The 25,964-nt window shown below is 44.3% G+C and overlaps 1 protein-coding gene across 3 annotated transcripts in view; it reads right to left on the bottom strand.

The window, feature by feature from the left end:
• The window catches only part of LOC130296225 (bactericidal permeability-increasing protein-like), a 34,025-nt gene extending 20,506 nt beyond the window's left edge, over positions 1-13,519 (bottom strand). The window contains exons 1-10 of one of the 3 annotated variants that reach the window (XM_056547544.1): positions 13,195-13,519; positions 9,322-9,430; positions 7,270-7,384; positions 6,212-6,340; positions 5,822-5,977; positions 5,683-5,746; positions 5,541-5,601; positions 5,217-5,308; positions 4,969-5,145; positions 1,922-1,981 (exon numbers count right to left, since the gene is read on the bottom strand). In XM_056547544.1, the coding sequence (XP_056403519.1) occupies positions 1,922-1,981; positions 4,969-5,145; positions 5,217-5,308; positions 5,541-5,601; positions 5,683-5,746; positions 5,822-5,977; positions 6,212-6,340; positions 7,270-7,384; positions 9,322-9,427 (960 nt within the window). In that variant the 5' untranslated portion in view covers positions 9,428-9,430; positions 13,195-13,519. The remainder of the gene's footprint in view (positions 1-1,921; positions 1,982-4,968; positions 5,146-5,216; positions 5,309-5,540; positions 5,602-5,682; positions 5,747-5,821; positions 5,978-6,211; positions 6,341-7,269; positions 7,385-9,321; positions 9,431-13,194) is intronic. The other 2 variants (XM_056547543.1, XM_056547546.1) reach the window with 2 other exon arrangements.
• Between the last annotated feature and the right edge of the window lie 12,445 nt (positions 13,520-25,964).

Raw genomic sequence — 25,964 nt, 5'->3', positions numbered from 1 at the left:
GAAAGGATACAACAGACAAAGAAGGGGTAGTGTAGGCAGAGTATAGGCCAATTACAATAGGGAGGGGTCTGCCCCTAGTAGGCATTGTCTCAACTAGGCCCTTCCTGACTCAGGTTTTGCTGTGTAGATGGGGGGGGGGGGGAGATTCCAATAAGTTCAGATTGTATAGCTGGTCACTTCAGTGTGGTCATTATTACCAACAAAGTACAGCACCTGTATAACCATTTGAGAAATTGATCAACTATGCCTGTCAATATACAAAGAACCAATTGTCAAATATAAAGAACCACATGTAAGAATGAAACTATCCCCAAACTGGCACCAAATCAGGATAGTGTCAGTGATATAAGGAGAAGCTGTTGCTTGTGTGTCCCATTGGTTAATGTGCAGAAAAGTGTGGTCTGGGTAGAGTAGGTCAGCCTCTCATGTGCCGCACTGCTTCTCTACCCAGACCACACTTTTCTACGCATTAACCAATGGGACATGTAAGTAGCAGCTTTTCCTTTATATCGCTGACACTGTTTATTCTGATTTGGTGCCAGTTTTGGGATAGTATAATTTTTACATGTGGCTTATTATAATCAACAACGGGTTCTTTGTGTATTAACAGGCATAGTTGACCTACTTCTCAGTGTTGTATCTTGTTTTTCTATATGTGCACTTTTGTGCCCAGATAATATATACAATTGAACCTCATATCATTTCCTATTCCCTGATTTTTTTTCTCCTCCTTATTCTCTCCTCTACTTGCAGTGAACTAGGGACCCCAGGATGGGTTTCAGAGCTGGTTTATGCTGTTAAGGTAGCATAGCTTGTGTTTGGTGGCCAGGACCCAGGCCTGCCTACACTACCCCTGCTTTGTGTGCATGGGCATTCACAGGCAGGAGCAAGGGGTCTTGTCCCCACCTGGAAAAAAAGCTTGTTAAAAAAAAGAAGGAAAGGGGGCCTGCTTGAGGATCCTGTTTGATTTTTGTAAACTTTTAAAATATTCTGTTTCGTTACCAGCTAAAGTGTTGCAGCAGCACGCCTCCTCCCTACTTTCAAACCAAGGAAGGGTGGGGGAGGGAAGAGGCATGCTGCTGCGGCTCAGCACTGCCTCTAAGACACCTCAGCTGGGGACAAAATCTATCTCTGTCTGTCTATCTATCTCGTATCTATCTATCTATCTAATATCTATCTGTCTATCTCATATCTATCTATCTGTCTCTCATTGGATCTCTCTATCTACCCAATATCTGTGCAGCACTAAAGGTACACTTATTTCTTCCTAACACCTGTCTGCCTGGATCTGTAGTATACTATTGCCAGCCAACGCCTGCCTCTTCGTTTTATTATCAGTGAAAAATTATTTTAATGACAAATTCGACTTGTTCACCAAAAGGGGGCGTGGCTTTATGCGTATACAAACACATTTTACATGTGTTTGTTTATGTTTTACAGATTCCAACATCCTTAAACTTGGATTGTGTGTTGCACAGCTTAGAGTTTTTGGCGCAGATTGTGGTGCACACCTTTGGACTGAACCTGCACAATTAGTTAAACATGCAGATCTATTCTATGCATAGCGTAAAAAGTGCCACAGGTGAATTGGGAGAAATTTCTGCAGATGTCCACGTTTGTGTGTTCTATCCTTTCTATACTGCATGCTGCACGTAGATTGTTTAAAATAAAGGTTATGTTTAAGGTCGAAATAATTATTTCGATTTACTCTACTTCACTGACTATTTCTCTGTCTTGCTGGTGGCTCATAGGTCAATACGTTTGGTTTAGAGCATTCAGCTTGGTTGACTTCATTCTGCTTCGTAAATCTCTTCCAATGGCTATTGTCAATAAATGAGTTGGCAATAAATATGGCTGAGACCCCTCAGGTAACATCATTACACACAATTACGACAGTGCCAGATGCACAGGAGACTCTTACCTCTGGCACAAACATGGCTAGATTCTTCACATTTAGGCGCAGGGGAGATTGCTTCGGGATCTAAAAGAAGATCAATGTTAATTCCATTTCATAGTTCATGAGAGGTAATTCCTCCTAAAATATAAAATACCTGTATATACCGGTACTTGCCGAAATTCCGATCGGCGATTTCGGGTCAATTGACCCGGAAAAAAGGGTGATTGGTGAAGGGTCGGCACCAATCACCCTTGCCTAGCAGGAGTGAGTTGGCACCAGTGCCACCTCACGACCGGCTGGGCAGCATCGGCGGGTGATCGGCGGTGGGGGGTGTGGGGAGGCTTAACTGGGGTCCGGTGTGGCAGCGGTCTCCAGCGGCGGCGTGGTCCCCAGCGGCGGCCGTCTTGGGCGGAGTGATCTAACAGCAGGAGGTAAGCGCTGTTTGTCTCCTGCTGTTGCCTAGCAACAACTCCCAGAATGCACAGCCAAAGGGCATGCTGGGAGTTGTAGTTTTGCAACAGCTGGAGGCACACCTACAACTCCCAGCATGCCCTTTGGATGTCTGGGCATGCTGGGTGTTGTAGTTATGAAAAATTGTGCCTCCAGCTGTTGCAAAACTACAACTCCCACCATGCATGGACAGCCAAAGGCATGCTGGGAGCTGTAGTAGTGTGCCTTCAGCTGTTGCAAAACTACAACGCTCAGCATGCCCTTTGGCTGTCAGTGCATGCTGAGAGTTGTAGTTTTGCAACAGCTGAAGGCACACTGGTTGTGAAACACAGTTTGTTACCTAACTCAGTGTTTTGCAACTAGTGTGCATCAAGCTGTTGCAAAACTACAACTCCCAACATGCATTGACAGACCGTAAATGCTAAGAATTGTACTTTTTGCAACAGCTGGAGACACACTGGTTGCGAAACGCTGAGTTAGATAACAAACTCTCAAAAACTACAACTCTTAGCATTTACGGTCTGTTAGTGCATGTTGGGAGTTGTAGTTTTGCAACAGCTGGATGAACACTGGTTCGAAACATTGAGTTAGGTAACAAACTCTGTGTTTCACAACCAGTGTGCCTTCAGCAGTTGCAAAACTACAACTCTCAGCATGCACTGACTGCCAAAGGGCATGCTGAGCATTGTAGTTTTGCATACAACTCCCAGCATGCATTGACTATACATGCTGGGAGTTGCAGTTTTGCAACAGCTGGAGGTGCTCCTTCTCTTCCGAGCCCTGTAGTGCGACAGCAGAGCACTTTACATCCACATATGGGGTATTTCCATACTCAGAAGAAATGGGGTTACAAATTTTGGGGGGCATTTTCTCCAATTACCTCTTGTAAAAATGGTAAATTTGGGGAAAAAACTGCTTTTTTGGGAAATTTATTTATTTTCATTTACACATTTGTTTTAACGAAAAGTTGTCAAACAACTGTGGGCTGTTAAGGCTCACTGAACCCCTTGTTACGTTCCTTGAGGGGTGTAGTTTCCAAAATAGTATGCCAGTTGTTTTTTATTTTTATTTTTTGCTGTTCTGGCACCATAGGGGCTTCCTAAATGCGACATAACCCTCAAAAACCATTGCAGCAAAACGTGACTCCTTCTCTTCTGAGCATTGTAGTTCGCCCGCAGTGCACTTGAAGTCCACACATGGGGTATTTCCATACTCAGAAGAGATGGGGTTACAAATTTTGGGGGGCATTTTCTCCTATTACCACTTGTAAAAGTGTAACATTTGGGGGAAAAACCAGCATTTTAGTAAAAAAAAAAAAAAAGGTATTTCCTTACTCTAGAGAAATTGGGTTAAACATTTTAGGGAGATTTCTCTCCTTTTACCTCTTGTAAAATTTCAAAAACTGGGTCTCCAAGAACATAGGAGTGTAAAAAATAAAGATTTTGACTTTTCTCCTTTACTTTGCTGCTATTCCTGTGAAACACCTAAAGGGTTAACACACTTACTAAATGTCATTTTGAATACTTTGAGGGGTGCAGTTTTTATAATGGGGTCATTTATGGGGTATTTCTAATATGAAGGCCCTTCAAATCCACTTCAAAACTGAACTGGTCCCTGAAAAATTCAGATTTTGAAAATTATGTGAAAAATTGGAAAATTGCTGCTGAACTTTGAAGCCCTCTGATGTCTTCCAAAAGTAAAAACGTGTCAACTTTATGATGCAAACATAAAGTAGACAAATTGTATATGTGAATCAATATATAATTTATTTGTGATGTCCATTTTCCTTATAAGCAGAGAGTTTCAAAGTAAAAAAATGCCAAATTTTCAAATTTTTCATAAAATTTTGGAATTTTTCACCCAAAAATTATGCAAGTATCAACAAAAATTTACCAGTAACATAAAGTAGAATATGTCACGAAAAAAGCAATCTTGGAATCAGAATGTAAAGTAAAAGCATCCCAGAGTTATTAATGCTTAAAGTGAAAGTGGTCAGATGTGCAAATAATGCCTGGGTACTTAAAGGGGTACTCCGCCCCTAGACATCTTATCCCCTATCCAAAGCATAGGGGATAAGATGTCAGATCGCCAGGGTCCCGTTGCTGAGGCCCCCCGGGATCTCCGCTGCGGCACCCCGCTATCACACTCACTCTGTGCGTAATGACCGGCGATACAGGGGCTGGAGAATTGTTATGTAACGGCTCCGCCCCTCGTGATGTCACGGCCCGTCCCCTTAATGCAAGTCTATGGGAGGGGGCGTGATGGCCGCCATGCCCCCTCCCATAGACTTGTACTGAGGGGGCGGAGCCGTGACGTAACGATGCTCCGGCCCCTGTATTGCCCGTCATTACGCACAGAGCGAGTGTGCTCTGTGCAGTAATGATAGCGGGGTGCCGCAGCAGAGATCCCGGGGGGCCCCAGCAGCGGGACCCCGGCGATCTAACATCTTATCCCCTATCCTTTGGATAGGGGATAAGATGTCTAGGGGCGGAGTACCCCTTTAAGGTGAAAATGGCCAAGTCCTTAAGGGGGTCTGGCCTGAGGTTTCTATTATTTTACAGAATAAAATCTTTCTGGAAAATGTAGATATCTGTTTAATATTAAGGGGTGCCTCAGCTCACCATGTCATCAGTGATATTTATTCCCAACGCCCCAGCTTTATAGTGCACAAACATGGCAGAGTTTGCGGTGAACTCAGACAGTGCCAGAAGCAGCATGCGGGAGTCAATGTCTGGCAGAACAAGCTTTTCTGGAGGAAATGGCAGATCCCAGTGATGGGACCGACCCACAAACTCACCCTATGAGAGAAAGAAAAACAGTAAACAGGCTTATATGTGTACTCATCCTGATCTATCCCCACACCACCTACCTTCACCAGGAGATCAAAGCTCTTCTCTGTGATGTTTGGAGGACCCAGCAATGAGATCTCAAATGAGGAAACTTGGTCCACAGGTAAGGAAACTGCAGATACAATCAGAGGACATGTTTAGGAAATGTCCGTCAGTTGTGCTGTTCTAGTAAAAGATACTGGGTGACAACCACTGTGTCAGTCTTTACTGAAATTCTAGGTTTCCGTTTATAAACCAGGAGGAAGTCATCTATAGAGGATGTTGAGTGAAGGGAATCTGATGATAGGTCAGGGGGAGGCATGAATGGAAACGTGGACATTGCAGAATCACTGCAGACAGATTACCTGGGAAGTTGCTTAGAATTTTTTCCATATGTTCAACTGTTTTTGTAAACTCAGGACAAATCTACAAGAAACAAAAGAGACATGAAAAGCACCAAACCCCCATGCCCTCCAGATGATGAGACGTGTTCCCCCGTTTACTTACCTGATGGTGTAGAGCATCATGTATGGGTCCCATGATTGAGTTTTTAAACATGTCAAATAGCCACCTGGGGGGTAGGTAGATAGATATTAAATACATATATAAGACAAGTAGATAAGATCGATGGATAGTTTCCACTGACCCAGCTCCTCCATGGAACCAAAGGTTGACATATTCGACACTGGAGGCACACCCAGCATTCCATACAGCTCCATGTCCACTATCATCACTAGTGATCCCCAGAACACCGTCCAGTGTCAGACCTTGGATGCTCAGCTCCAACCAGGATGACGCGTAGCTAAGAAGAAGAAGAATTTTGTGTTGTTCTATCATCTCTTTCTTTCTTTTGGAAAGCTGGGCGATGCCATCATGGTAGCCATTTTGGTTGTCACCAAGCTTTCCCAGAACCAATTACAACAAAAAATGTTTTTCTATAATGAAAGAACAGATGAATCTATCCTTTGTAGAAGGAGTGCTCTTCTAACCTCTCACAGAGATGGTAGCTGCCCTCCCCCAACCCATATACACTCACAAGAGCCAGTTTTGGATCTCTAGGAGTCCCGTCACATGGATTTGCCCATTGTTGATGGAGACACTAATTCCAGTGTCAGGTGAGAATGAAATATCTGAAGAGGAGAGATCCAGATTCTGTATCTGTAACCTGCAGCGGAAACAACAACATGAAGGCAGAGTGCCATACAAAATGCCTGAGAAGCTGCATACAGAATCCTATTTTCTGTTAGCTCTCAAGCTGTAGGACTTCACATTTGCTGTGTCAGTCCCTGCTGTATGCCATTAAAGAGGTACTCCGAGGAACTATACCCATAGCACAACTTTTCCCTTTCATCAACTTATTTAATTGTCTAAATATCATTCATCAGCTATATGGAGCAGTTCCCCTTTTTTCAGTTGTCACTTACATACAGGGAGTGAGGAAAACAGGTGATACTGTCATCCCCTCTATCTCTGTCTAAGCCCCTCACTTGAAGACAGCCCCCACCCTCCTGAGACACACAGACCATGTGGTTTCTGCCCTGCACTGATGAGTCATGCTCTCTTTAATGCTATAAACTGGGAGGTGTGTGCAGCCTAAACCAATCACACACTGAATCTCTCGCTGCTGCTCAGAGCAGGAGGGTGGGGGCTTTTAAGCTGGATGGCAGAGAAGAGCTGTAATGATTTCTGGGAAATTTAGTATCTATGAGGCAAGGATGACAAAGAATATCAAACAGCCAGAGAAGACAACAGTTACATGGAACATATCCAGGTAGTGTGGTGTCTTTTGTAGCTTTTACATATATATATATATAAATATATATATATATATATATATATATATATATACTTCCCTGGAGTACCTCTTTAATGTTCACATCAGGCAACATGTAAAAAAAAAAGACTACATCACCCACAATGCAATGCAGCAGAGTCCACCACATTTCCGAATACCTGGTGGGCTTTATGGCACAAACCAACTGCACACTTATGATAAGATCCCTGTGTTAGCCGCCACCCCTACTGGCACAATGTATCATTGTGTTTGGAGCGTTCTGTAAGGCTGAGTGACTTCCATTGAGTATGAAAACTTACTTTGTAACATAATAGTGAATGTTACCAAGGACGGCAACAGAGACAGAGCCACTAAAGTCAGGGATCTGAACAGTCTCCAGCCTCTTCTGCATCTCCTCTAAGCCCACCTGCCAAGCTGTGGAGCAAAAAAGGAACACGAAAATCATTAGAGTAAGGGTCTATTCACACGGCAGAATTTCCGCTTGTGGAATTCCACACAAAAACCGTACAAGACAGAAACCACCCAAGGAAGCAGAAGCGGAATTGGTGCGGAAATTCCACCGTGTGAATAGACCAGTGGTTCTTAACCTGGGTTCGATCGAACCCCAGGGGTTCGGTGAGTCAGTTCCGGGGGTTCAGCGAGGGAGGTTGCAACAGGACAGGCAAACCAAGCAATTGCTCGGGGCCCCGAGCTGTAGCGACAGGACAATTCCCCCCATCACTATTAACTCTTTGCGGCCCTGCGTTAAGTTTAAAAACACAGGGCCACCGGGACATAACTCACACCGGGACGTCACTGACATCCCATGCGTGCGCCCATGGAAACGAAGGCGCCGAGGACCGGAGGATAGAGAAGGAGGAAGACGCGCGCTGGCCAGCTTGGTAAGTGACCACCGGTCCCGAGACCTACTGCTATAGCCAGAGCGGTGGTTGGAGCACTGAAGTGGGCAGTACACAGGCATACAGCCTCCAGCCATACACTGTATATGGCTGGAGGCTGTATGACTGTGGGGGAACACTGCTTACATCAGTGGTCTTCAACCTGTGGACCTCCAGATGTTGCAAAACTAGAACTCCCAGCATGCCCGGACAGCCGTAGTTTTGCAACATCTGGAGGTCCGCAGGTTGAAGACCACTGGCCTGCCTAATGTGGGGGAACACTGCCATTGTTGCGAAAATGACATGAGAGTGGCACTTGCCAAGGTAAAGCCGCGCATTTCTGAACTGGTCTCTGAAAGACAACAGCAGAAGTCACACTGATTTGCAGTAAATATTCATTATGTTTTTGTGTGAAAATCATGTTTTCATGGTTTTGTTCTTTGTTCTTAATGGTTTTGTTCATTTTGTGCACCTATATATAAATATATACTTAAATATATACCTCCTATGTTTTGAATTAGAAAAAAATCATATTTTATTTTTCCAATTAGGAGGGGTTCGGTGAATGCGCACATGAAACTGGTGGGGTTCAGTACCTCCAACAAGGTTAAGAACCACTGGAATAGACCCTTAGGCTGCCTACATACTGGTGAAATGCGGATGCAATTATCATGCATATCATGGTTGCAAGTGGCTGGCTAGGACTACGGCTATTATACGGATGCAAAAATAGGTCTGTATTACAATAGTGTTAGTTCAGCATCATTGCCTACTGCACCTGAAATCCAAGAGCCCTATACAGCTGCCTGTCAGGAAAACCCCTTCAATCAGGGAATGTTCACACGTGTGGATTTTGCTGCAGCTAATAATATTGATTCCCATTCAATGGGTAGGAAAAGCAGCCGCAAAAAATCAGCAGCAAAATACGCGTGTGTGAATGTACTCTCAATGCTAAGGGTTCACCAGGAGCCCTTGCTGAGCACTTCCAGTTCTTACCATGAATAGGGCAGGATTACCAAGACCAGTGGTCTTCAACCTGCGGACCTCCAGATGTTGCAAAACTACAACTCCCAGCATGCCCGGACAGCCATCGGCTGTCCGGGCATGCTGGGAGTTGTAGTTTTGAAACATCTGGAGGTCCGCAGGTTGAAGACCACTGACCTAGACTGATACACTGTAACACATCCTCAGCATTGTGAGAAATGCAAGACAAGTTGCAAAACGTTCAATTTTTAGATGTAGTTTACAACCTGTTTACAACGTGATGGGGGAGATTTATCAAAACCCATTCAGCGTTGACCAGTTGCCCATAGCAACCAATCAGATTGTTTCTTTCATTTTCCAGAGGCCTTGTTAAAAATGAAAGAAGCGATCTGATTGGTTGCTATGGGCAACTCAGCAACTATTTCTCTGGGCAGGTTTTGATGAATCTCCCCCTATGTTCCTAAGATCCATTAGGGTTCGTGCACTCACCATACTGTAGGCCCTTTAGGGTCAGCCTTCCCTTTACTCCAGGGTCAGTAGTTTTGGCTTTAGACAGGATGAAAACAAAGGTGAGAAGGATCAGACTGAGCTCCATTACCTGACGGGTAGAAAGCAAGAAATATAGACATGTATCATTTCCAGTGTATAAAGTTTTTTACCCCTTTGCCTGTTGTCTAAATTTGGCGCAGCTGCGTTAAATTTATCATTCTTGTGCAGCTACTTTTTTGAATTGCGTTTAAAGGAGTAGTCCAGTGGTGACTCAGTGGTTTTAAGGATAGGGGATAAGTTGCAGATCGCGGGGGGTCCGACCCCTGGGGCCCCCCGCGATCTCCTGTACAGAGACCCGACAGCCCGCGGGAAGGGGGCGTGTCGACCTCCGCACGAAGCGGAGGCCGACACGCCCCCTCAATACAACTCTATGGCAGAGCCAAAGCGCTGCCTTCGGCAATCTCCGGCTCTGCCATAGAGATGTATTGAGGGGGCGTGTCAGCCGCCGCCTCGTGCGGGGGTCGACACCCGCTATCTCAGCAGAGAGCCGGGGCCCCGTACAGAGAGATCGCGGGGGGCCCCAGCGGTTGGACCCCCCGCAATCTCAAACTTATCCCCTATCCTTAGGATAGGGGATAAGTTTTTCACCACTGGACTACCCCTTTAAATTTAGAATTCTCCTCAGAGCATAAATTTACACCGCAGCTCTATTTAGTAGGAGCTTTGTCTGCAGCGTATCTGCACCTAAAGAGTAAGTGTGTCCTCGTTATTAGCTTTAGAATTTTTTTTCTTCATTATGTAGAGTTTTAATCTCACAATAATACCACATCTCCCAATTATAACACATCAATTATACCAATGTCCTTATTCTTCATTTAACATCTGTGACACCCCTGTGCAAATCACCTCAAATGTACATGGTGCACTCTACCTTATGGGCCTTGTTGTGCGCCCGCAGAGCACTTTGCTCCCACATATGAGGTATCTCCGTACTCTGGCTAAATTGTGTCCCAAAAATTCACAGCGAGTTTGCTGCATCTCAATCTTGCAGCACTCCCTGTAAACTTCCGACCCATGTGAGTGTACCCTGTCCATTCACATTGGGGGGAGGGGGGGGGGGGAAACGTCCAGCTGTTGCAAAACTACAACTCCGAGCATGCCCTTTGGCTGTCCGTGCATGCTGGGAGTTGTAGTTTTGCAACAGCTGGAGGCACACTGGTTGCAAAACACGGAAACAGACTCAGTGTTTCGCAACCAGTGTGCCTTCAGCTGTTGCAAAAACTTCAAATCTCAGCATGCAGTGACAGCAGAAGGACATGCTGGAACTTGTAGTTATGCAACAGCTGGAGGCATACTGCTACAACTCCCAGCATGCCCTTTGGCAGTCCGTGCATGCTGAGGGTTGTAGTTATGCAACAGCTGAAGGCACACTGGTTGCAAAACACTTGAAAGTTTTTTACTTAACTTAGTGTTTCCAAACCAGTGTGCCTCCAGCTGTTGCACAACTTCAATTCCCAGCATGCATGGTCTGTCAGTGCATGCTGGGCGTTATAGTTTGGAGGCACAGCTGGAGGCACACGGGTTGGGAAAAAGAGTTAGGAAATGAACAATGTTTCCCAACTAGTGTGCCTCCAGCTGTTGCAAAACTATAATTCCCAGCATGGCCAGACATGCTGGAAGTTGTATTTCGGCAACATCTGAAGGGTCAGATGTTGACGAACTACAACTCCCAGCATGCTTGGGCAGTCTGGGCATGCTGGGAGTTGTAGTTTTGCAACAGCTGGAGGTCCACAGTTTGTAGACCACTGTATAATGGTCTCCAATCTGTGGTCTTCCAGATGTTACAGAACTACAACTCCCAGCATGCCTCGACAGAGTGGGCATGCTGAGATTTGTAATTTTGGAACATCTGGAAGAGCACAGATTGGAGACCATTATACAGTGGTCTCCAAACTGTGGCCCTCCAGATGTTGCAGAACTACAACTCCCAGCATGCCCAGAAACCCAAAGTTTGCAGTTTTGAAACTCCCAGAGGCAGCAGTGAGATCGCTTAATGGCGATCTCCCTGCTGCCAATGAAGATGCCGCCCTGCTGCTGCAAACTCACCGCGGGGACGCAGCACCCCCGGGACCGCCTAGAGGACGCCGCTCGCGCCGGGACCGCTCGGGGCACCGCATGGCCGGGTAAGTGACGCCGGGGGACAGGTAAGGGACACTTAGCAGAGCGGTGTATGTCCCGATCCCCTTCATCCGGACTCACACACCGCGCTGCTAAGTATTCTCATAGTGAAACGCTGCTATCAGCTAGTCAGATTTGACCAGCTGATAGCAGCGATCGCTGGGGGGGGGGGGGGATGAAACCCCTCGTGGTCACATGGTAAGACGGGTGGCTATCAGTGATAGCCACCATCTTACCGGGCGCTGGGGAAAAGTATAAAGAAAAGCAGTAAATTGTAAAAATAAAAGGAGAATGATCTACAGTGTTAAGTGGATTACAAAGCTATTTAATGTGACGGAGCTTGTTCAATGATAAGCTATCAAACATTTCCTATGTAAATGTATTAAATTGTTGGATCATAAAACAACAATACCAATATACAAGTGATCTAATGAATAACTGAACTGGAAACAAATATTCTATATGCAAATTATTTTAAAAGTGCTTTGGAATAACCAAGGAGTAAAAATATAAAGCAAACCAAATGAGGAATTGAGATAGGAAAGTAAAAACATTCTAGTGGTTCCTTAGTAGAACTTTCCTTCAGAAATAGAAAGGATTTCGCTACGTGCAGTTAAAGTTGGCTTATATTTACGGGGAAAAAGACGCATAAATTTTTGGTGCAAAGGAAAAGTACGCAGGTAATAAATCCATGTGTACTATAGATGTCACTCCAAGGTACCCTGATTCAGCCACATCTGGAGGACATGCTCTACCAAAACGTGCGCAAAAAAATGCGCAAAAAAAAGGGCTTGCGCAAAATTTTGCGCAAAAAATACCCACAAAACAGGGGTAAAATCTTTGCTACATGTCCCCCTATAAGTTAGTTGCGGCATCTAAATGCGGTAAATCCCATTCCTGGCTAGCTCAGGGGGCTGAACGCGGCATCCCAATCAGTTGAGAGGACAGTAGGACATCTTTTACCACCCATAGCACATGCCAAAAAACACAAAAAAGTTTTAAAAAGATGCCTCATGAAACATAGAAGTGCATAAAATGCTCCAAAATGGAAGAAAAAAAAAAGCTATAAAATTTGAGTTTCATTTAACCAATATTTTTGAGTCTTAAAATACACTGTGCAAACATGTACAAAGGAAGCAAAATGAGGGACTTTCCCATTGCAGCTCAAAGGGATTCTCCCATCTTCACACACAGAATAAAATGTACAGAACAATACCAGGTTCAAGAGTAATATTACTTTTTGGGAGTGTATTACAGTGCTTCATTTTCTACCTGTGTAGATGGATTCTAAATGGGTTCCTGGATTGGATAGCAGTTGGGGCACTCTTTGCAGCTTATTCCTTGTTCTACCCCAGCTCTAGAGGTGATATGGTCTACCTCAAGCACTATATCAGGTGAGAGTTCACTTGTCACTGGGGGTCTCACCTGGGAGGGTCCATATTCAGCCTTATGGTATTACATGAGATGCTGTACTCCTTTTATGTCTTTTTTCCCCCCTGAAACAGTGTGAACATAGCCTTAAGGATGACCAGCTACATGACAGCATTTAGCAGAGAAGAGTCAGCTGATCCCCGCCATACAGGGATAAAGCGTATGTCAAGAGAAAGAGGCATCCATGTGTTGTCCATAAAATTGTAATAAAAATGATCTGATAAAAAATGTTAGAGATAGTCAGGAGCTGTCGGGGGCACTGACCTGTTAATAGTCCTCTCCAGGCGCAGATCTCCCTGGTGTAGGTGTCTCAGCTTCAGCTTGGACACACTTTCTCGTCTGATGGTGCAAAATACACTAAAACTGAAAGCAGAAACTGCATGAGGGAGGAGGTGCAGCCAAGAAATAGTGACATAACACAGAGGAAAGAGAACACACATGCCCCATTCCAAGATAAACAATAGTCGATTCAGACTTTCTACCTCCCCAGGTGGGGGCGCTGTAGCCATATCTGCTTATCGGCCTTTTGGCTAAGATCAAGTGTAGTATCTGTTCTTATCAGTTTTTCATGCCGGTGAGCAGTAACGCCGGTATGGGGCTGGTGGGGATGGGTGCTGCATGGAGGGGACAGGTGTACCGGGGCGTTTCAGGGCTGGTTCTGAGGAATCAGCTCGACGGCTGCCCCCGATGTGACCTGCTCCCTCCGGGTCTCGCCATGAGGCTGATAGGGTCTAGAGCCGAGGTACTTTTGTACTTCGGGGAGTGGTGACCCCGAGGTGCCGAAACTCACTAGTTGTACTGGCTCACTGAGTGGAACCAAGGGCACCATAATCTCTTCACCTTTGTGGCACTCACCTCTTGATTCCCGGCCTTCTGGCTAGGATCAGAGAAATGTTTATAGATCCGGCCGGGCACACATTCACTTATTTATTTCCTTTTTGTCTCACTGTGTCACTTTTTGCGTGTTGTGTGTCCAAAGGATTTGTCAGGATGCGGCAGCCCTTCTGGGTGTCCCTTCTGGCGGTCTAGGGGAGGTGTGTGTGGCCATTAGGTTCCGCACCTCCCTGCAAACACCCCGGGTACTCCTGCTCTGGCAGGGTACCTACCGTTATCGGCTCTGTGGGCAGATACCTTGGCCAACGCCAAGGGGGATGCCGGGAGCATTTGTGGTCCCTTAGTAGTCTTGGCGAAAAGGGACATCGAACCTGGCACCTCGCAGGTACCTTTTGGTCCGGAGGCGAAGGGTAAGGTTTGTTGGGGGGCCTCTCTCCTATCGGAGAAGGGCTCGCGATAGACTGCATCCTCTGTGCACGTTTTTTTGGTGTAACACGTTTGCACTTTTTCTTGCACTTTGGGTGATTCGAGAGCACGTCCCTCAGCTCTTAGATTAAATCTGCTCTATCTACAGAAAGCAGATTAAGAATGGGGGTCTTATACCTCTCCTCTATCTCCAAAAGGCTAAGTTCACATTGACGTGGTCTTCTGTCCCATTGAGGGTCCTTTTGGCTATTTTTATTATTTTTTTTTACTTGAGAAGAACGAACCCTATAAAGAGTCAGAACACAATGGACACTGCCCATCGGGATCTGGTAGTTTAGTGGAGAAAAAAATAGTGCATGCACACAGAACACAACTGAGATACATTTCTGGGCGGTTCTGGTATATCTAAGCTTACTGGGGGAGATTTATCAAAACCTGTGTAGAGGAAAGTTGCCCATAGCAACCAATCAGATTGCTTCTTTCATTTTTAAAAGGGCCCCTCAAAAATGAAAGAAGCAATCTGATTGGTTGCAGTTGGATGGGCTATTGGTAATTTTTTTCCTCTACATGGGTTTTAATCTCCCCCACTGTGTAATACTATTGCATGTGTTGGTGTATGTAAGCCTACCAAATGTAGCCCTTTTTGCTGTATCAAAGCCTAAACCATATAATATGGAATACCATCTACAGAGCTGCTATATTCAAGCCTATCTTGTGTGATGCTTTCTGTTAAACTAGTGTACCTAAGCCCATAATGTGTATTGCTGTATGCTAAGCTAGTGTATCTATACATATCTTGTGTCATAAAGTCTGTTGAGCTGCTGTATCTAAACTCATCCTATGTGATACAATCTTCCAAGACAGTGTATGTAAGTCTATCCTGTATTATATTGTCTGCCAAGCTAGTGTATCTGATATTATCCTGTGTGATACATTCTGTTAAGCTGATGTATCTAAGCCTATGTGATACAGTCTGCTTGGCCACTGTATGTATTATATTGTGCAATCATTTTTACAATTGTCATACTGGGCTGTAGTCCAGGTGTTAAGCCCCAGGAGGTTTTGTCAGCTTTCGTTTGTTCCCTGTAACTCTGGTAATGGTGTTTAATAGAAGATAACATACACCGGAACCAACAAAGCAGAAAATTCCCAGCTACAGAACTTTAAGCAGAAACCTCATTGTGCCCAGAACAGGGAACCGAAACTTAAAAATGTCAGCAAAAAGAGGAATAAATAGACACTGAGTGGCCCAGAACATCTGCTTATAGAGTGAGGGGGCAGAGAGGGGGCTCATCTGCACCATGTTACGGCAAACTAGTGAGTATAACTTTTATACATCTACTATTTACAAATTCTCCTTTTGCGTTAGCCTGGCAACATGCATAGTACACTTTGAAAGTGCAAAATACCTTTTATTGTGACAAAAGCAATAATGAGAACAAAAAAGTTGACAGTCAATACTTTAAGAGCAAGAGAATTTTTTTATATGTTGCAAAATAAGCTATTTGTAACAAGTTTATGTTATTAAAAAAAAAATGTATGTTTCCATGTTTATTTTTATTTTTGAAAAACACACCACTAGAGGTCTCACTACATGTTCCGGCTGCTAGTCTTTTATTGATTTTTGGACTCGTGCTGGCCTGGCATGGGTCCGAAATCCCAGACTGCAGCGGGACACTTGACGAGCACAGCGCTGCTCCCTGCCTGTCAATTAGACGGCAGGGAGCGAGTGCTGTGCTCGTAGCGGCTCTGGAAGGGAGATCTGTCTACAGCTGTCAGTGCCTACAGCTGTCAGCTCTGCACTCTGCTGCCAGTCACCTCAGCTGTCAGTCCCACTGTTTGCTGACAGCCCCTGCGGCTGTGACCCCTGCTCTCCTCTCACAGCCGTGGGCACTGTGAGCGGACAGCGGGGCTGTGTGGCTGGGGGCAACGTGGATTAAAGCCGTCAGTAACCGCAGTGAGTGCCAGTGGAGAGCAGGGGTGACATCTGTGCACACTCTGAGCGGACAGCGGGGCTCTGCAAGTGAGAGCGAGGCAGCCGCGGTAACTGGGAGCGGTTGGTGGGGGTGAGAGCGAGGCTTCTGGCTGTAAAATACTGAGTCTGCCGGCACCTACTCCGTGAAGTGAGGGCGGAAGCGGTCCCCCCAGCAGGCTTCAGGGACGTAGTGCCTGCTGGGGCACGCCCACATCCTCCTGCCTGCAGCTCACACTATGTGAGCAAGAAGAAAGGTAAGATACACAGCTTGGAGTAGTTAGGGAACATAGCCGGAGTTAGTTTAGAAAAGTTTATTTAGTGACAGGTACTTTTTAAGTATTCACCCCGAGTCAATACTTGGTAGAACAAACTTTTGCTGCTATTAAAGTTCCGAATGCTGGGTGCGGGCTGCGGGGGTCGTGACATCACGGCCACACCCCCTCAATGAAAGTCTATTGGAGGGGTGTGGTGGCTGCCACGCCCCCTCCCATAGACTTGCATTGAGGGGACATGATATGTCTTCTAATTTTATGCACCGTGAAGATTGCACTGAACAAAGAAGTTTTATACGTTTACCTGGTGAGTGCTGCCCATTTTTATTTTATTTTTTACTTCTATTGTTACATGAATGACCTATATGGGTTCTAGTACCAGAGAAGAGAACTTAGAACATATCCGAGCTTAGTGACACTGCTGTATTGTGAGCGAGGAAATCTGTCTTGTACCGGATATCGGGGTTGGAATGCCGACCGCTGTGACTGTTTGCATAGAATTTTATGTCTTTTCATAGACTCTGGATTCAGGTCTGATCTAAACCATTCCATTGTAGCTCTGCCTGTATGTTTAGAGTAGTTGGGAGAGATTTATTAAAACTTGCGCAGAGGAAAAGTTGACCAGTTGTCCCTAGCAACTAATCAGACATCGTTTTTTTATTTTTAAAGAGGCGTGTGAAAAATAATTGGAGTGGTTGCTATAGGCAACTTTTCCACTACACAAGTTTTAATAAATCACCGCCATTGTCCTGTTAAAATATTTAAACCTCTGTCCCAGTCTAAAGTCTTTTTCAGACTGCATCAGAGTTTTTCAAAGATTACCTTGTATTTGGCTCCATGCATCAATTCCAAACAATTTCCCTTTAAAGGGGTACTCCACTGCCCCAGCATTCAGAACATTTTGTTCCGAATGCTAGGTGCGGGCTGCAGGTGTCATGCAACGCCCCCTCAATGCAAGTCTTTTTAAAAATTAAAGAAGTAATCTGATTGGTTGTTATGGGCAACTGGTCAACTTTTCTCTGCACAGGTTTTGAGATATCTCCTCCAGTTGGTGTTACCCGTTGCGTCACCCCATACTCATACCATTTACATCAGCAGGTGACTTCTTTTCTATAGTGAGGAGAATACACAATAATATCAGTGACTACAGGTGACTTCTTCTCTATAGTGAGGAGACTACACAATAATATCAGTGACTACAGGTGACTTCTTCTCTATAGAGAGAATACACAATAATATCAGTGACTACAGGTGACGTCTTCTTCATAGTGAGAATGCACAATGATATCAGTGATTACAGGTGACGTCTTCTCTATAATGAGGAGAATACACAATAATATCAGTGACTACAGGTGACGTCTTCTCTATAGTGAGGAGAATACACAATATCAGTGATTACAGGTGACGTCTTCTCTATAGTGAGGAGAATACACAATGATATCAGTGATTACAGGTGACGTCTTCTCTATAGTGAGAATACACAATGATATCAGTGACTACAGGTGGCGTCTTCTTCATAGTGAGAATGCACAATGATATCAGTGATTACAGGTGACGTCTTCTCTATAATGAGGAGAATACACAAATTATATCAGTGACTACAGGTGACGTCTTCTCTATAGTGAGGAGAATAAACAATATCAGTGATTACAGGTGACGTTTTCTCTACAGTGAGCAGAATGCACAATATCATCAGTCACTACAGGTGACGTCTTCTCTAAAGTGAGGAGAATGCACAATGATATCAGTGGCTACAGGTGACGTCTTCTCTATAGTGAGGAGAATACACAATAATATCAGTGACTACAGGTGAAGTCTTCTCTATAGTAAGGAGAATACACAATGATATCAGTGACTACAGGTGATGTTTTCTCTATAGTAAGGAGAATACACAATGATATCAGTGACTACAGGTGATGTTTTCTCTATAGTGAGGAGAATACACAATGATATCAGTGACTACAGGTGACGTCTTCCCTATAGAGAGAATACACAATATTATCAGTGACTACAGGGGACATCTTCTCTATAGAGAGGAGAATACACAATAATATCAGTGACTACAGGTGATGTTTTCTCTATAGTGAGGAGAATACACAATGATATCAGTGATTACAGGTGACGTCTTCTCTATAGTGAGGAGAATACACAATAATATCAGTGACTACAGGTGACGTCTTCTTCATAGTGAGAATGCACAATGATATCAGTGATTACAGGTGACGTCTTCTCTATAGTGAGGAGAATACACAATAATATCAGTGACTACAGGTGACGTCTTCTTCATAGTGAGAATGCACAATGATATCAGTGATTACAGGTGACGTCTTCTCTATAGTGAGGAGAATACACAATGATATCAGTGATTACAGGTGACATCTTCTCTATAGTTTTCCCTAATTCAACAGGTACATACCGCCAGAACTTCATGCAGCAAAATCTTCTCTGCAGAACATGACACCCAAATGGCTCCTCACTACGTCCTTGTCACGATGCCGGCTGGCAGGTAGTGGATCCTCTGTGCCAGAGAGGGATTGGCGTGGACCGTGCTAGTGGATCGGTTCTAAGTCACTACTGGTTTTCACCAGAGCCCGCCGCAAAGCGGGATGGTCTTGCTGCGGCGGTAGTGACCAGGTCGTATCCACTAGTAACGGCTCAACCTCTCTGACTGCTGAAGATAGGCGCGGTACAAGGGAGTAGACAGAAGCAAGGTCGGACGTAGCAGAAGGTCGGGGCAGGCAGCAAGGATCGTAGTCGGGGGCAACGGCAGGAGGTCTGGAACACAGGCTAGGAACACACAAGGAAACGCTTTCACTGGCACAATGGCAACAAGATCCGGCGAGGGAGTGAAGGGGAAGTGAGGTATAAATAGGGAGTGCACAGGTGAACACACTAATTGGAACCACTGCGCCAATCAGCGGCGCAGTGGCCCTTTAAATCGCAGAGACCCGGCGCGCGCGCGCCCTAGGGAGCGGGGCCGCGCGCGCCGGGACAGGACAGACGGAGAGCGAGTCAGGTACGGGAGCCGGGATGCGCATCGTGAGCGGGCGCTACCCGCATCGCGAATCGCATCCCGGCTGGAGACGGTATCGCAGCGCACCGGGTCAGTGGAGCTGCCCGGAGCGCTGCGGTAGCGAGAGAGAAGCGAGCGCTCCGGGGAGGAGCGGGGACCCGGAGCGCTCGGCGTAACAGTCCTGTGCCCACACATATAATACTAATGCTAAATAATACCCTTGTCCTCCCCCCACGTAACCCTGTGTCCCTCACATATAATTTCCTGTTATGTGCCACATATAATGCCCCGTCCTGTGCCCCTCACATATATAATGCCCTTCATATGTGCCCCTCACATATAATGCCCCCTATTCTGTGGCACTGACATAAAATGCCCCCTGTCCTGTGCCTCTCAGATATAATGTCCCCTGTAATGTGCCCCTCAGATATAATGCCCTCTGTATAATGCTTGATAGTGCCCCAAACATAGTAAAAAAAAATAAAAAAAAATTATATACTCACCTAATCCACGTTCCCACGAGTAGGTCTCTCCCTTGCTTCTGGCTTGCAGCGTGTGAGCTGCGGGTACGGGATCTCCGGCAGTCGTGATGACGTCACATCATTGCACGGACATGCAAGGGATCACATCCCTGCGGCTCACATGCTGCAAGCCACAAGTGTCTACAGCATGTGAGTGAATGGTGGAGCGGGAGTACATTCTAGTGTACTGCCTGTGTTCTCAGAGGCAGTACACTTGCCTGTGTTGCTGGGTGACACCACTTCCCACTTGATGGTGTCACCTCACTTGGGAGGTGTCACCCGATGCAACGTGATCCAAGCGCCCCCCCCCCCCCCCCCCCATAGCAACGCTACTGCTTTCTTTTTGCCAGTCTTTCATAAAGGTCAGATTTGTGGAGTACACAAGTAATAGTTGTCCTGTGGACAGATTCTCCCACTTTAGCTGTTTATCTTTGCAGCGTCTCCAGTTACTAGAGGCCTCTTAGTTGCTTCTCTGATAAGTTTTCTCCTTGCCCAGCCTTGTCTTGTTAGGTGTGCGGCTGTGCCATAATCTTTCTGTTTTCTGATTTTATGGTGCTCTATGATATTGTTTCTTATAACCCAACCCTGCTATGTGTCTTGTGAATTGGTCGCACCAAATCTTTGTTAGGGATTTCACAGTAAAGGTGGTGAACACATATGCACTCATAACATTCCAGATTTTTATTTGTGAATAATTTTGAATTCCATGTGATATCCCCCCCCCCCCCCTTAAATTATGGACTAAGTGTTGATTCATTACATAAAATCACAATGAAATATATTTGAATCTGTGTTTATACAATAACATGTACAAGACTATAACTACTATAATACTGTTCTCTACTCTACGTACAAGACAAACTACTATAATATTGCGCCCACTGTACAAGAATATAACTACTATAATACTGCCCCTTATGTACAACAATATAACTAATATAATACTGCCTCCTATGTACAAGAATATAACTACTATAATACTGCCCCTTATGTACAAGAATATAACTACTATAATACTGCCCCTTATGTACAACAATATAACTAATATAATACTGCCTCCTATGTACAAGAATATAACTACTATAATACTGCCCCCTATGTACAAGAATAGAATTACTATAATACTGCCCCTATATACAAGAATATAACTACTATAATACCTCCCTCTATGCACAAAAATAACTACAATGGTACTGTCCCCGAATGTACAAAATACAACTACTATAATACAGCTTCCATGCATCACTGTTATCAGCTTTAGTTTTATGTAGTTGTTCATCTACTAGTATAGACAGGGACACTTAAAAGAGGAGACATATAGAATCGGTGAAAATGACTGGAGGACAATAGTCGGTTAATATTCTTGACAGCCTGGAATGGATATTATAGTGTACACTATAATATTGAAGTACATATTGGATGTTCAATTGTTCTTGATATGCAATAAAATGTATACGGGCAACAAAGAATAAGATTGACAGGAGGTCCGCAGTCAGTGTACATGTACACATTTGTCCCATGATTTCTGGTGGTGGTATGGTGCACACCCAATTCAAGCTTCAGTAGGTATTAAGACAGCACTCATGTAAATGTAGTCCTATTTATTGTAGAAAAGCTACCATGCTTGATAAAGGTCTAGTGTAAGTGGAATTAACTTCTCTAATATAAAAATTATTATTATTAATGCATTTACTTTTCAAGTGCAATCCTGACACGAAGAATTACTCTGGGATTTATTTTTATTTTTTGCTTATACAGTGAAGAATATTCCATTATATGAGAATGTAGAGGCGCTTGTGTATGCCTTATGCTAACCTGTTTTAGCATATCAATCACTGAAAATTAGGGTAGGGTCACACACTGTAGATTTGCCGATGACGGACCCTTCAGTATGCCTCCAGCTGTGCCTCCTCGTGGCAGCAATCCACCGCTATGAGCAGACACACAGCGATCTACGAGTCGCCAAGCACATGCACAGTGTACGCGCAGCAGATCCCCCTTCTCCCTTACCAAGACTGAGAGCAGCCGCAATGTGTGAGAGTACACTGTGCATGCATGCAACGATTCGCAGAACACTGTGTGTCTGCTCGTAGCAGCAGATTGCTGGTATAGGCATGCACAACTGGAGGCACGCTGTAGGGTCCGTCATCAGCTGATTCGAAGTGGATTCCTTCAGTGTGACCCTACCCTAATACTGATTACATTTCGCTGGCTGGTGCAGAAATTTTGAGATAAACATGCAAAAATTTGCACATGATAAATACCTCCCTCCTTTAGGCGTGGTGTGATCACTGCACATGGTCACCTAAATAGGCTACTGGTGCTCGATGTCACCCAAGTGAATTCATTAGGCGCCTTCAAGGATTGAGGTCAGTTTACTTACATTATGTGCAGTTTTAAATTGTACCTGTCGTTAGCAAAAACTTTTTATGTAAGGTAAATAATACAGTTATACAGTGATGGCCGTAAATGTTGGCACCCCTGAAATTTTTCTAGAAAAGAAGTATTTCTCACAGAAAAGGATTGCAGTAACACATGTTTTTCTATACACGTCTATTCCCTTTGTGTGTATTGGAACTAAATCAAAAAAAGGGAGGGAAAAAATGCAATGTGGACATAATGTCACACCAAACTCCAAAAAATGGGCTGGACAAAATTATTGGCACCCTTAACTTAATATTTGGTTGCACACGCTTTGGAAAAATAACTGAAATCAGTCACTTCTTATAACCATCAATAAGCTTCTTACACCTCTCAGCCGGAATGTTGGACCACTCTTCCTTTGCAAACTGCTCCAGGTCTCTCTTTTTGGAGGGCGCCTTTTCCCAACAGCAATTTTAAGATCTCTCCACAGGTGTTCAATGGGATTTAGATCTGGACTCATTGCTGCCACTTCAGAACTGTCCAGCGCTTTGTTGCCATCCATTTCTGGGGGCTTTTTGATGTATGTTTGGGGTAATTGTCCTGCAGGAAGACCCAAGATCTCGGACGCAAGCCCAGTTTTCTGACACTGGGCTGTACAGTGCAACCCAAAATCCCCAGATTTTATGATGCCTTGCACACATTCAAGGCAACCAGTGCCAGAGGCAGCAGAACAACCCCAAAATATCAATGAACCTCCACCATATTTCACTGTAGGTACTGTGTTCTTTTCTTTCTAGGCCTCATTCCATTTTCGGTAAACAGTAGAATGATGTGCTTTACCAAAAAGCTCTATCTTGGTCTCATCTGTCCACAAGACTTTTTACCAGAAGGATTTTGGCTTACTCAAGTTCATTGTGGCAAAATGTAGTCTTGCTTTTTTATGTCTCTGTGTCAGCAGTGGGGTCCTCCTGGGTCTCCTGCCATAGCGTTTCATTTCATTTAAATGTCGACAGTTCGTGCTGACACTGATGCTCCCTGAGCCTGCAGGACAGCTTGAATATCTTTGGAACTTGTTTGGAGCTGCTTATCCACCATCCAGACTATCCTGCGTTGACACCTTTCATAAATTTTTCTCTTCCGTCCACACCCAGAGAGATTAGCTACAGTGCCATAGGTTGCAAACCTCTTGATAATGTTGTGCACTGTGGACAAAGGCAAATCTAGATCTCTGGAGATGGACTTGTTACTTTGAGATTGTTTATATTTTTCCACAATTTTGGTTCTCAAGTCCTCAGACAGTTCTCTTCTCCTCTTTCTGTTGTCCATGCTTAATGTGGCACACACAGACACACAATACAAAGACTAAGTGAACTTCTCTCCTTTTTATATGCCTTCAGGTGTGATTTTTATATTGCTCACACCTGTTACTTGCCCCAGGTGAGTTTAAAGAACCATCACATGCTTGAAACAATCTTATTTTTCCCCCAATTTTGAAAGAGTGCCAATAATTTTGTCCAGACCATTTTTGGAGTTGTGTGTGACATTATGTCCAATTTGCCTTTTTCCTCCCTTTTTTGGTTTAGTTCCAATACACACAAGGGGAATAAACGTGTATAGCAAAACATGTGTTACTGCAATCCTTTTCTGTGAGAAATACTTCATTTTCTAGAAAAATTTCAGGGGTTCCAACATTTACGGCCATGACTGTATGTATATTTGTAATATACATTGGTTAAAAAAAGTGTATATGTTTGGTGAAAAAATGCTGTCCCAGCAGCTATTGTCTGTGTGTCTCTATGAGGAGTCCAAATACAGGAAGTGAGGGCAGGACAAGCAGGGATCTGTGCAGGCTCCTTGCTTATCAATCAGCCTGTGTGAGCCGCGCTTGTCCTCCATGCACAGATCCCTGCTTGTCCCCCACCAAACTTCCTGTATTTAGTCTCCTCACAGAGACACAGGCAGTAGCTGCAGGGACAAAAATATAAACATTTTTTTTAGGCAATGTACATCACAAATATACATGTTATTTTCTACATTATATACACATTTTTTGCTAATGACAGGTTCACTTTAATATATTCTTATTCAAAGTGTATGTTTTTTAGAGAACTATTGCCATGAGGTAAAAGTGAGTTGACCTATAACAACAACTGATGGGTTTTAAGAAATGTTAAAGTATTTAGGGTGCGTTCCCACAGGGCGTATACGCAGCGTATTTGACGCTGCGCAAAATTTACGGCAGCAGCGGGAAATACACTGCGTATCCCTTGCTCACTATACACACAGGGCTTTCCGGCGGCAGCCCTATGCGTGTAGTGAGTTTTGGAGGCGGAGCCGCGCGTCACAGTCATGCCGGCACACGGCCCCGCCTCCAAAACTCACTATACACATAGGGCTGCCGCCGGAAAGCCCTGTGTGTATAGTGAGCAAGGAATACGCAGCGTATTTCCCGCTGCTGCCATAAATTTTGCTCAGCGTCAAATACGCTGCGTATACGCCCTGTGGGAACCCACCCTTAGGCTGTGTTTGTGTGTCAAATTTTTACGGCATCGTTCACACATTCTTACTGCATTTTGGCTGTTTTTGCTGTAGAAATGACAGATTTGTACAGTGATGTGCACAATTGCAGTAAAATGTCACAGGAGAGATTTATGACTACTATAGATTCTGATCCCATAGAGATAGCAGCAGCAGTATACAGATAGTGCAGGGAGAGGTCTTAGAGCTAGCAGGATTAATCCAATAGGTAATGATGTCATCCTGTAGTTTACAGGAAAACAGCTCATCCTGGATATTGTGACACATTAAACCAAGTTCTTTTGTTGTAAAAAAAAAAAAAATATATATATATATATATATATATATATATATATATATATATAAAAAATCTATATTAAAACTTCATAAAAATGGTCATCTCAAATGAATCTGCTAGCAGCACTTTCTGTACACCCAGGCTGAGATCAGCAGATTATGTATGTGTGTGTGTGTAAAATAAATATATATATATATATATATATATATATATATATATATATATATATATATATATACATATATATATATATACATATATATATATATACACATACACACACACACACACACACACAATATGGGATAAAATGGATGTATGACAGGTGCAGCTCCCAGTGTGACAGACAGGTCACAATAAAGACTTGCTTATTCAGTAAGGCGATGTTCACACTGTGGAATGTCCACTGACCGCAGAGCACTGGTAGAACATGCCAGCGCTAGGACCGCTCGGAAATGCACCGTCTCATAGACAGCAATGCATTTCAGTGGGGACTCTGCAGAAATAACAGACACATCGGACACCGGAATCTGATGCTGCAGAATGTCTGTGCAGCATTGTTCTGCGGAATTCCGCACAGAAATTCCATTGTGTGAACATAGCCTTAAAGGGGTACTCTAAAATGTTCCAAACGCTGGGTGCGGGGGTCATGAGGTCACTGCTACACTCCCGTCAATGCAAGTCTATGGGAGGGGACATGGCACGAGGGGCATAGTCGTGATGTCACGACTTTTTTTCCGAATCCTGGGGCAGTGGAGTATCCCTTTAAGGTTGACAGAAGAGCTTACTCTACATTCAGACTGAGATTAGAAAA

This window comes from Hyla sarda, chromosome 12 (genome assembly GCF_029499605.1).
Source record: "Hyla sarda isolate aHylSar1 chromosome 12, aHylSar1.hap1, whole genome shotgun sequence".
In the NCBI taxonomy this organism is placed as follows: Eukaryota; Metazoa; Chordata; class Amphibia; order Anura; family Hylidae; genus Hyla; species Hyla sarda.
The sequence above is the reverse complement of the archived record's forward strand: the minus strand, read 5'-3'. Positions and strand labels throughout refer to the sequence as shown.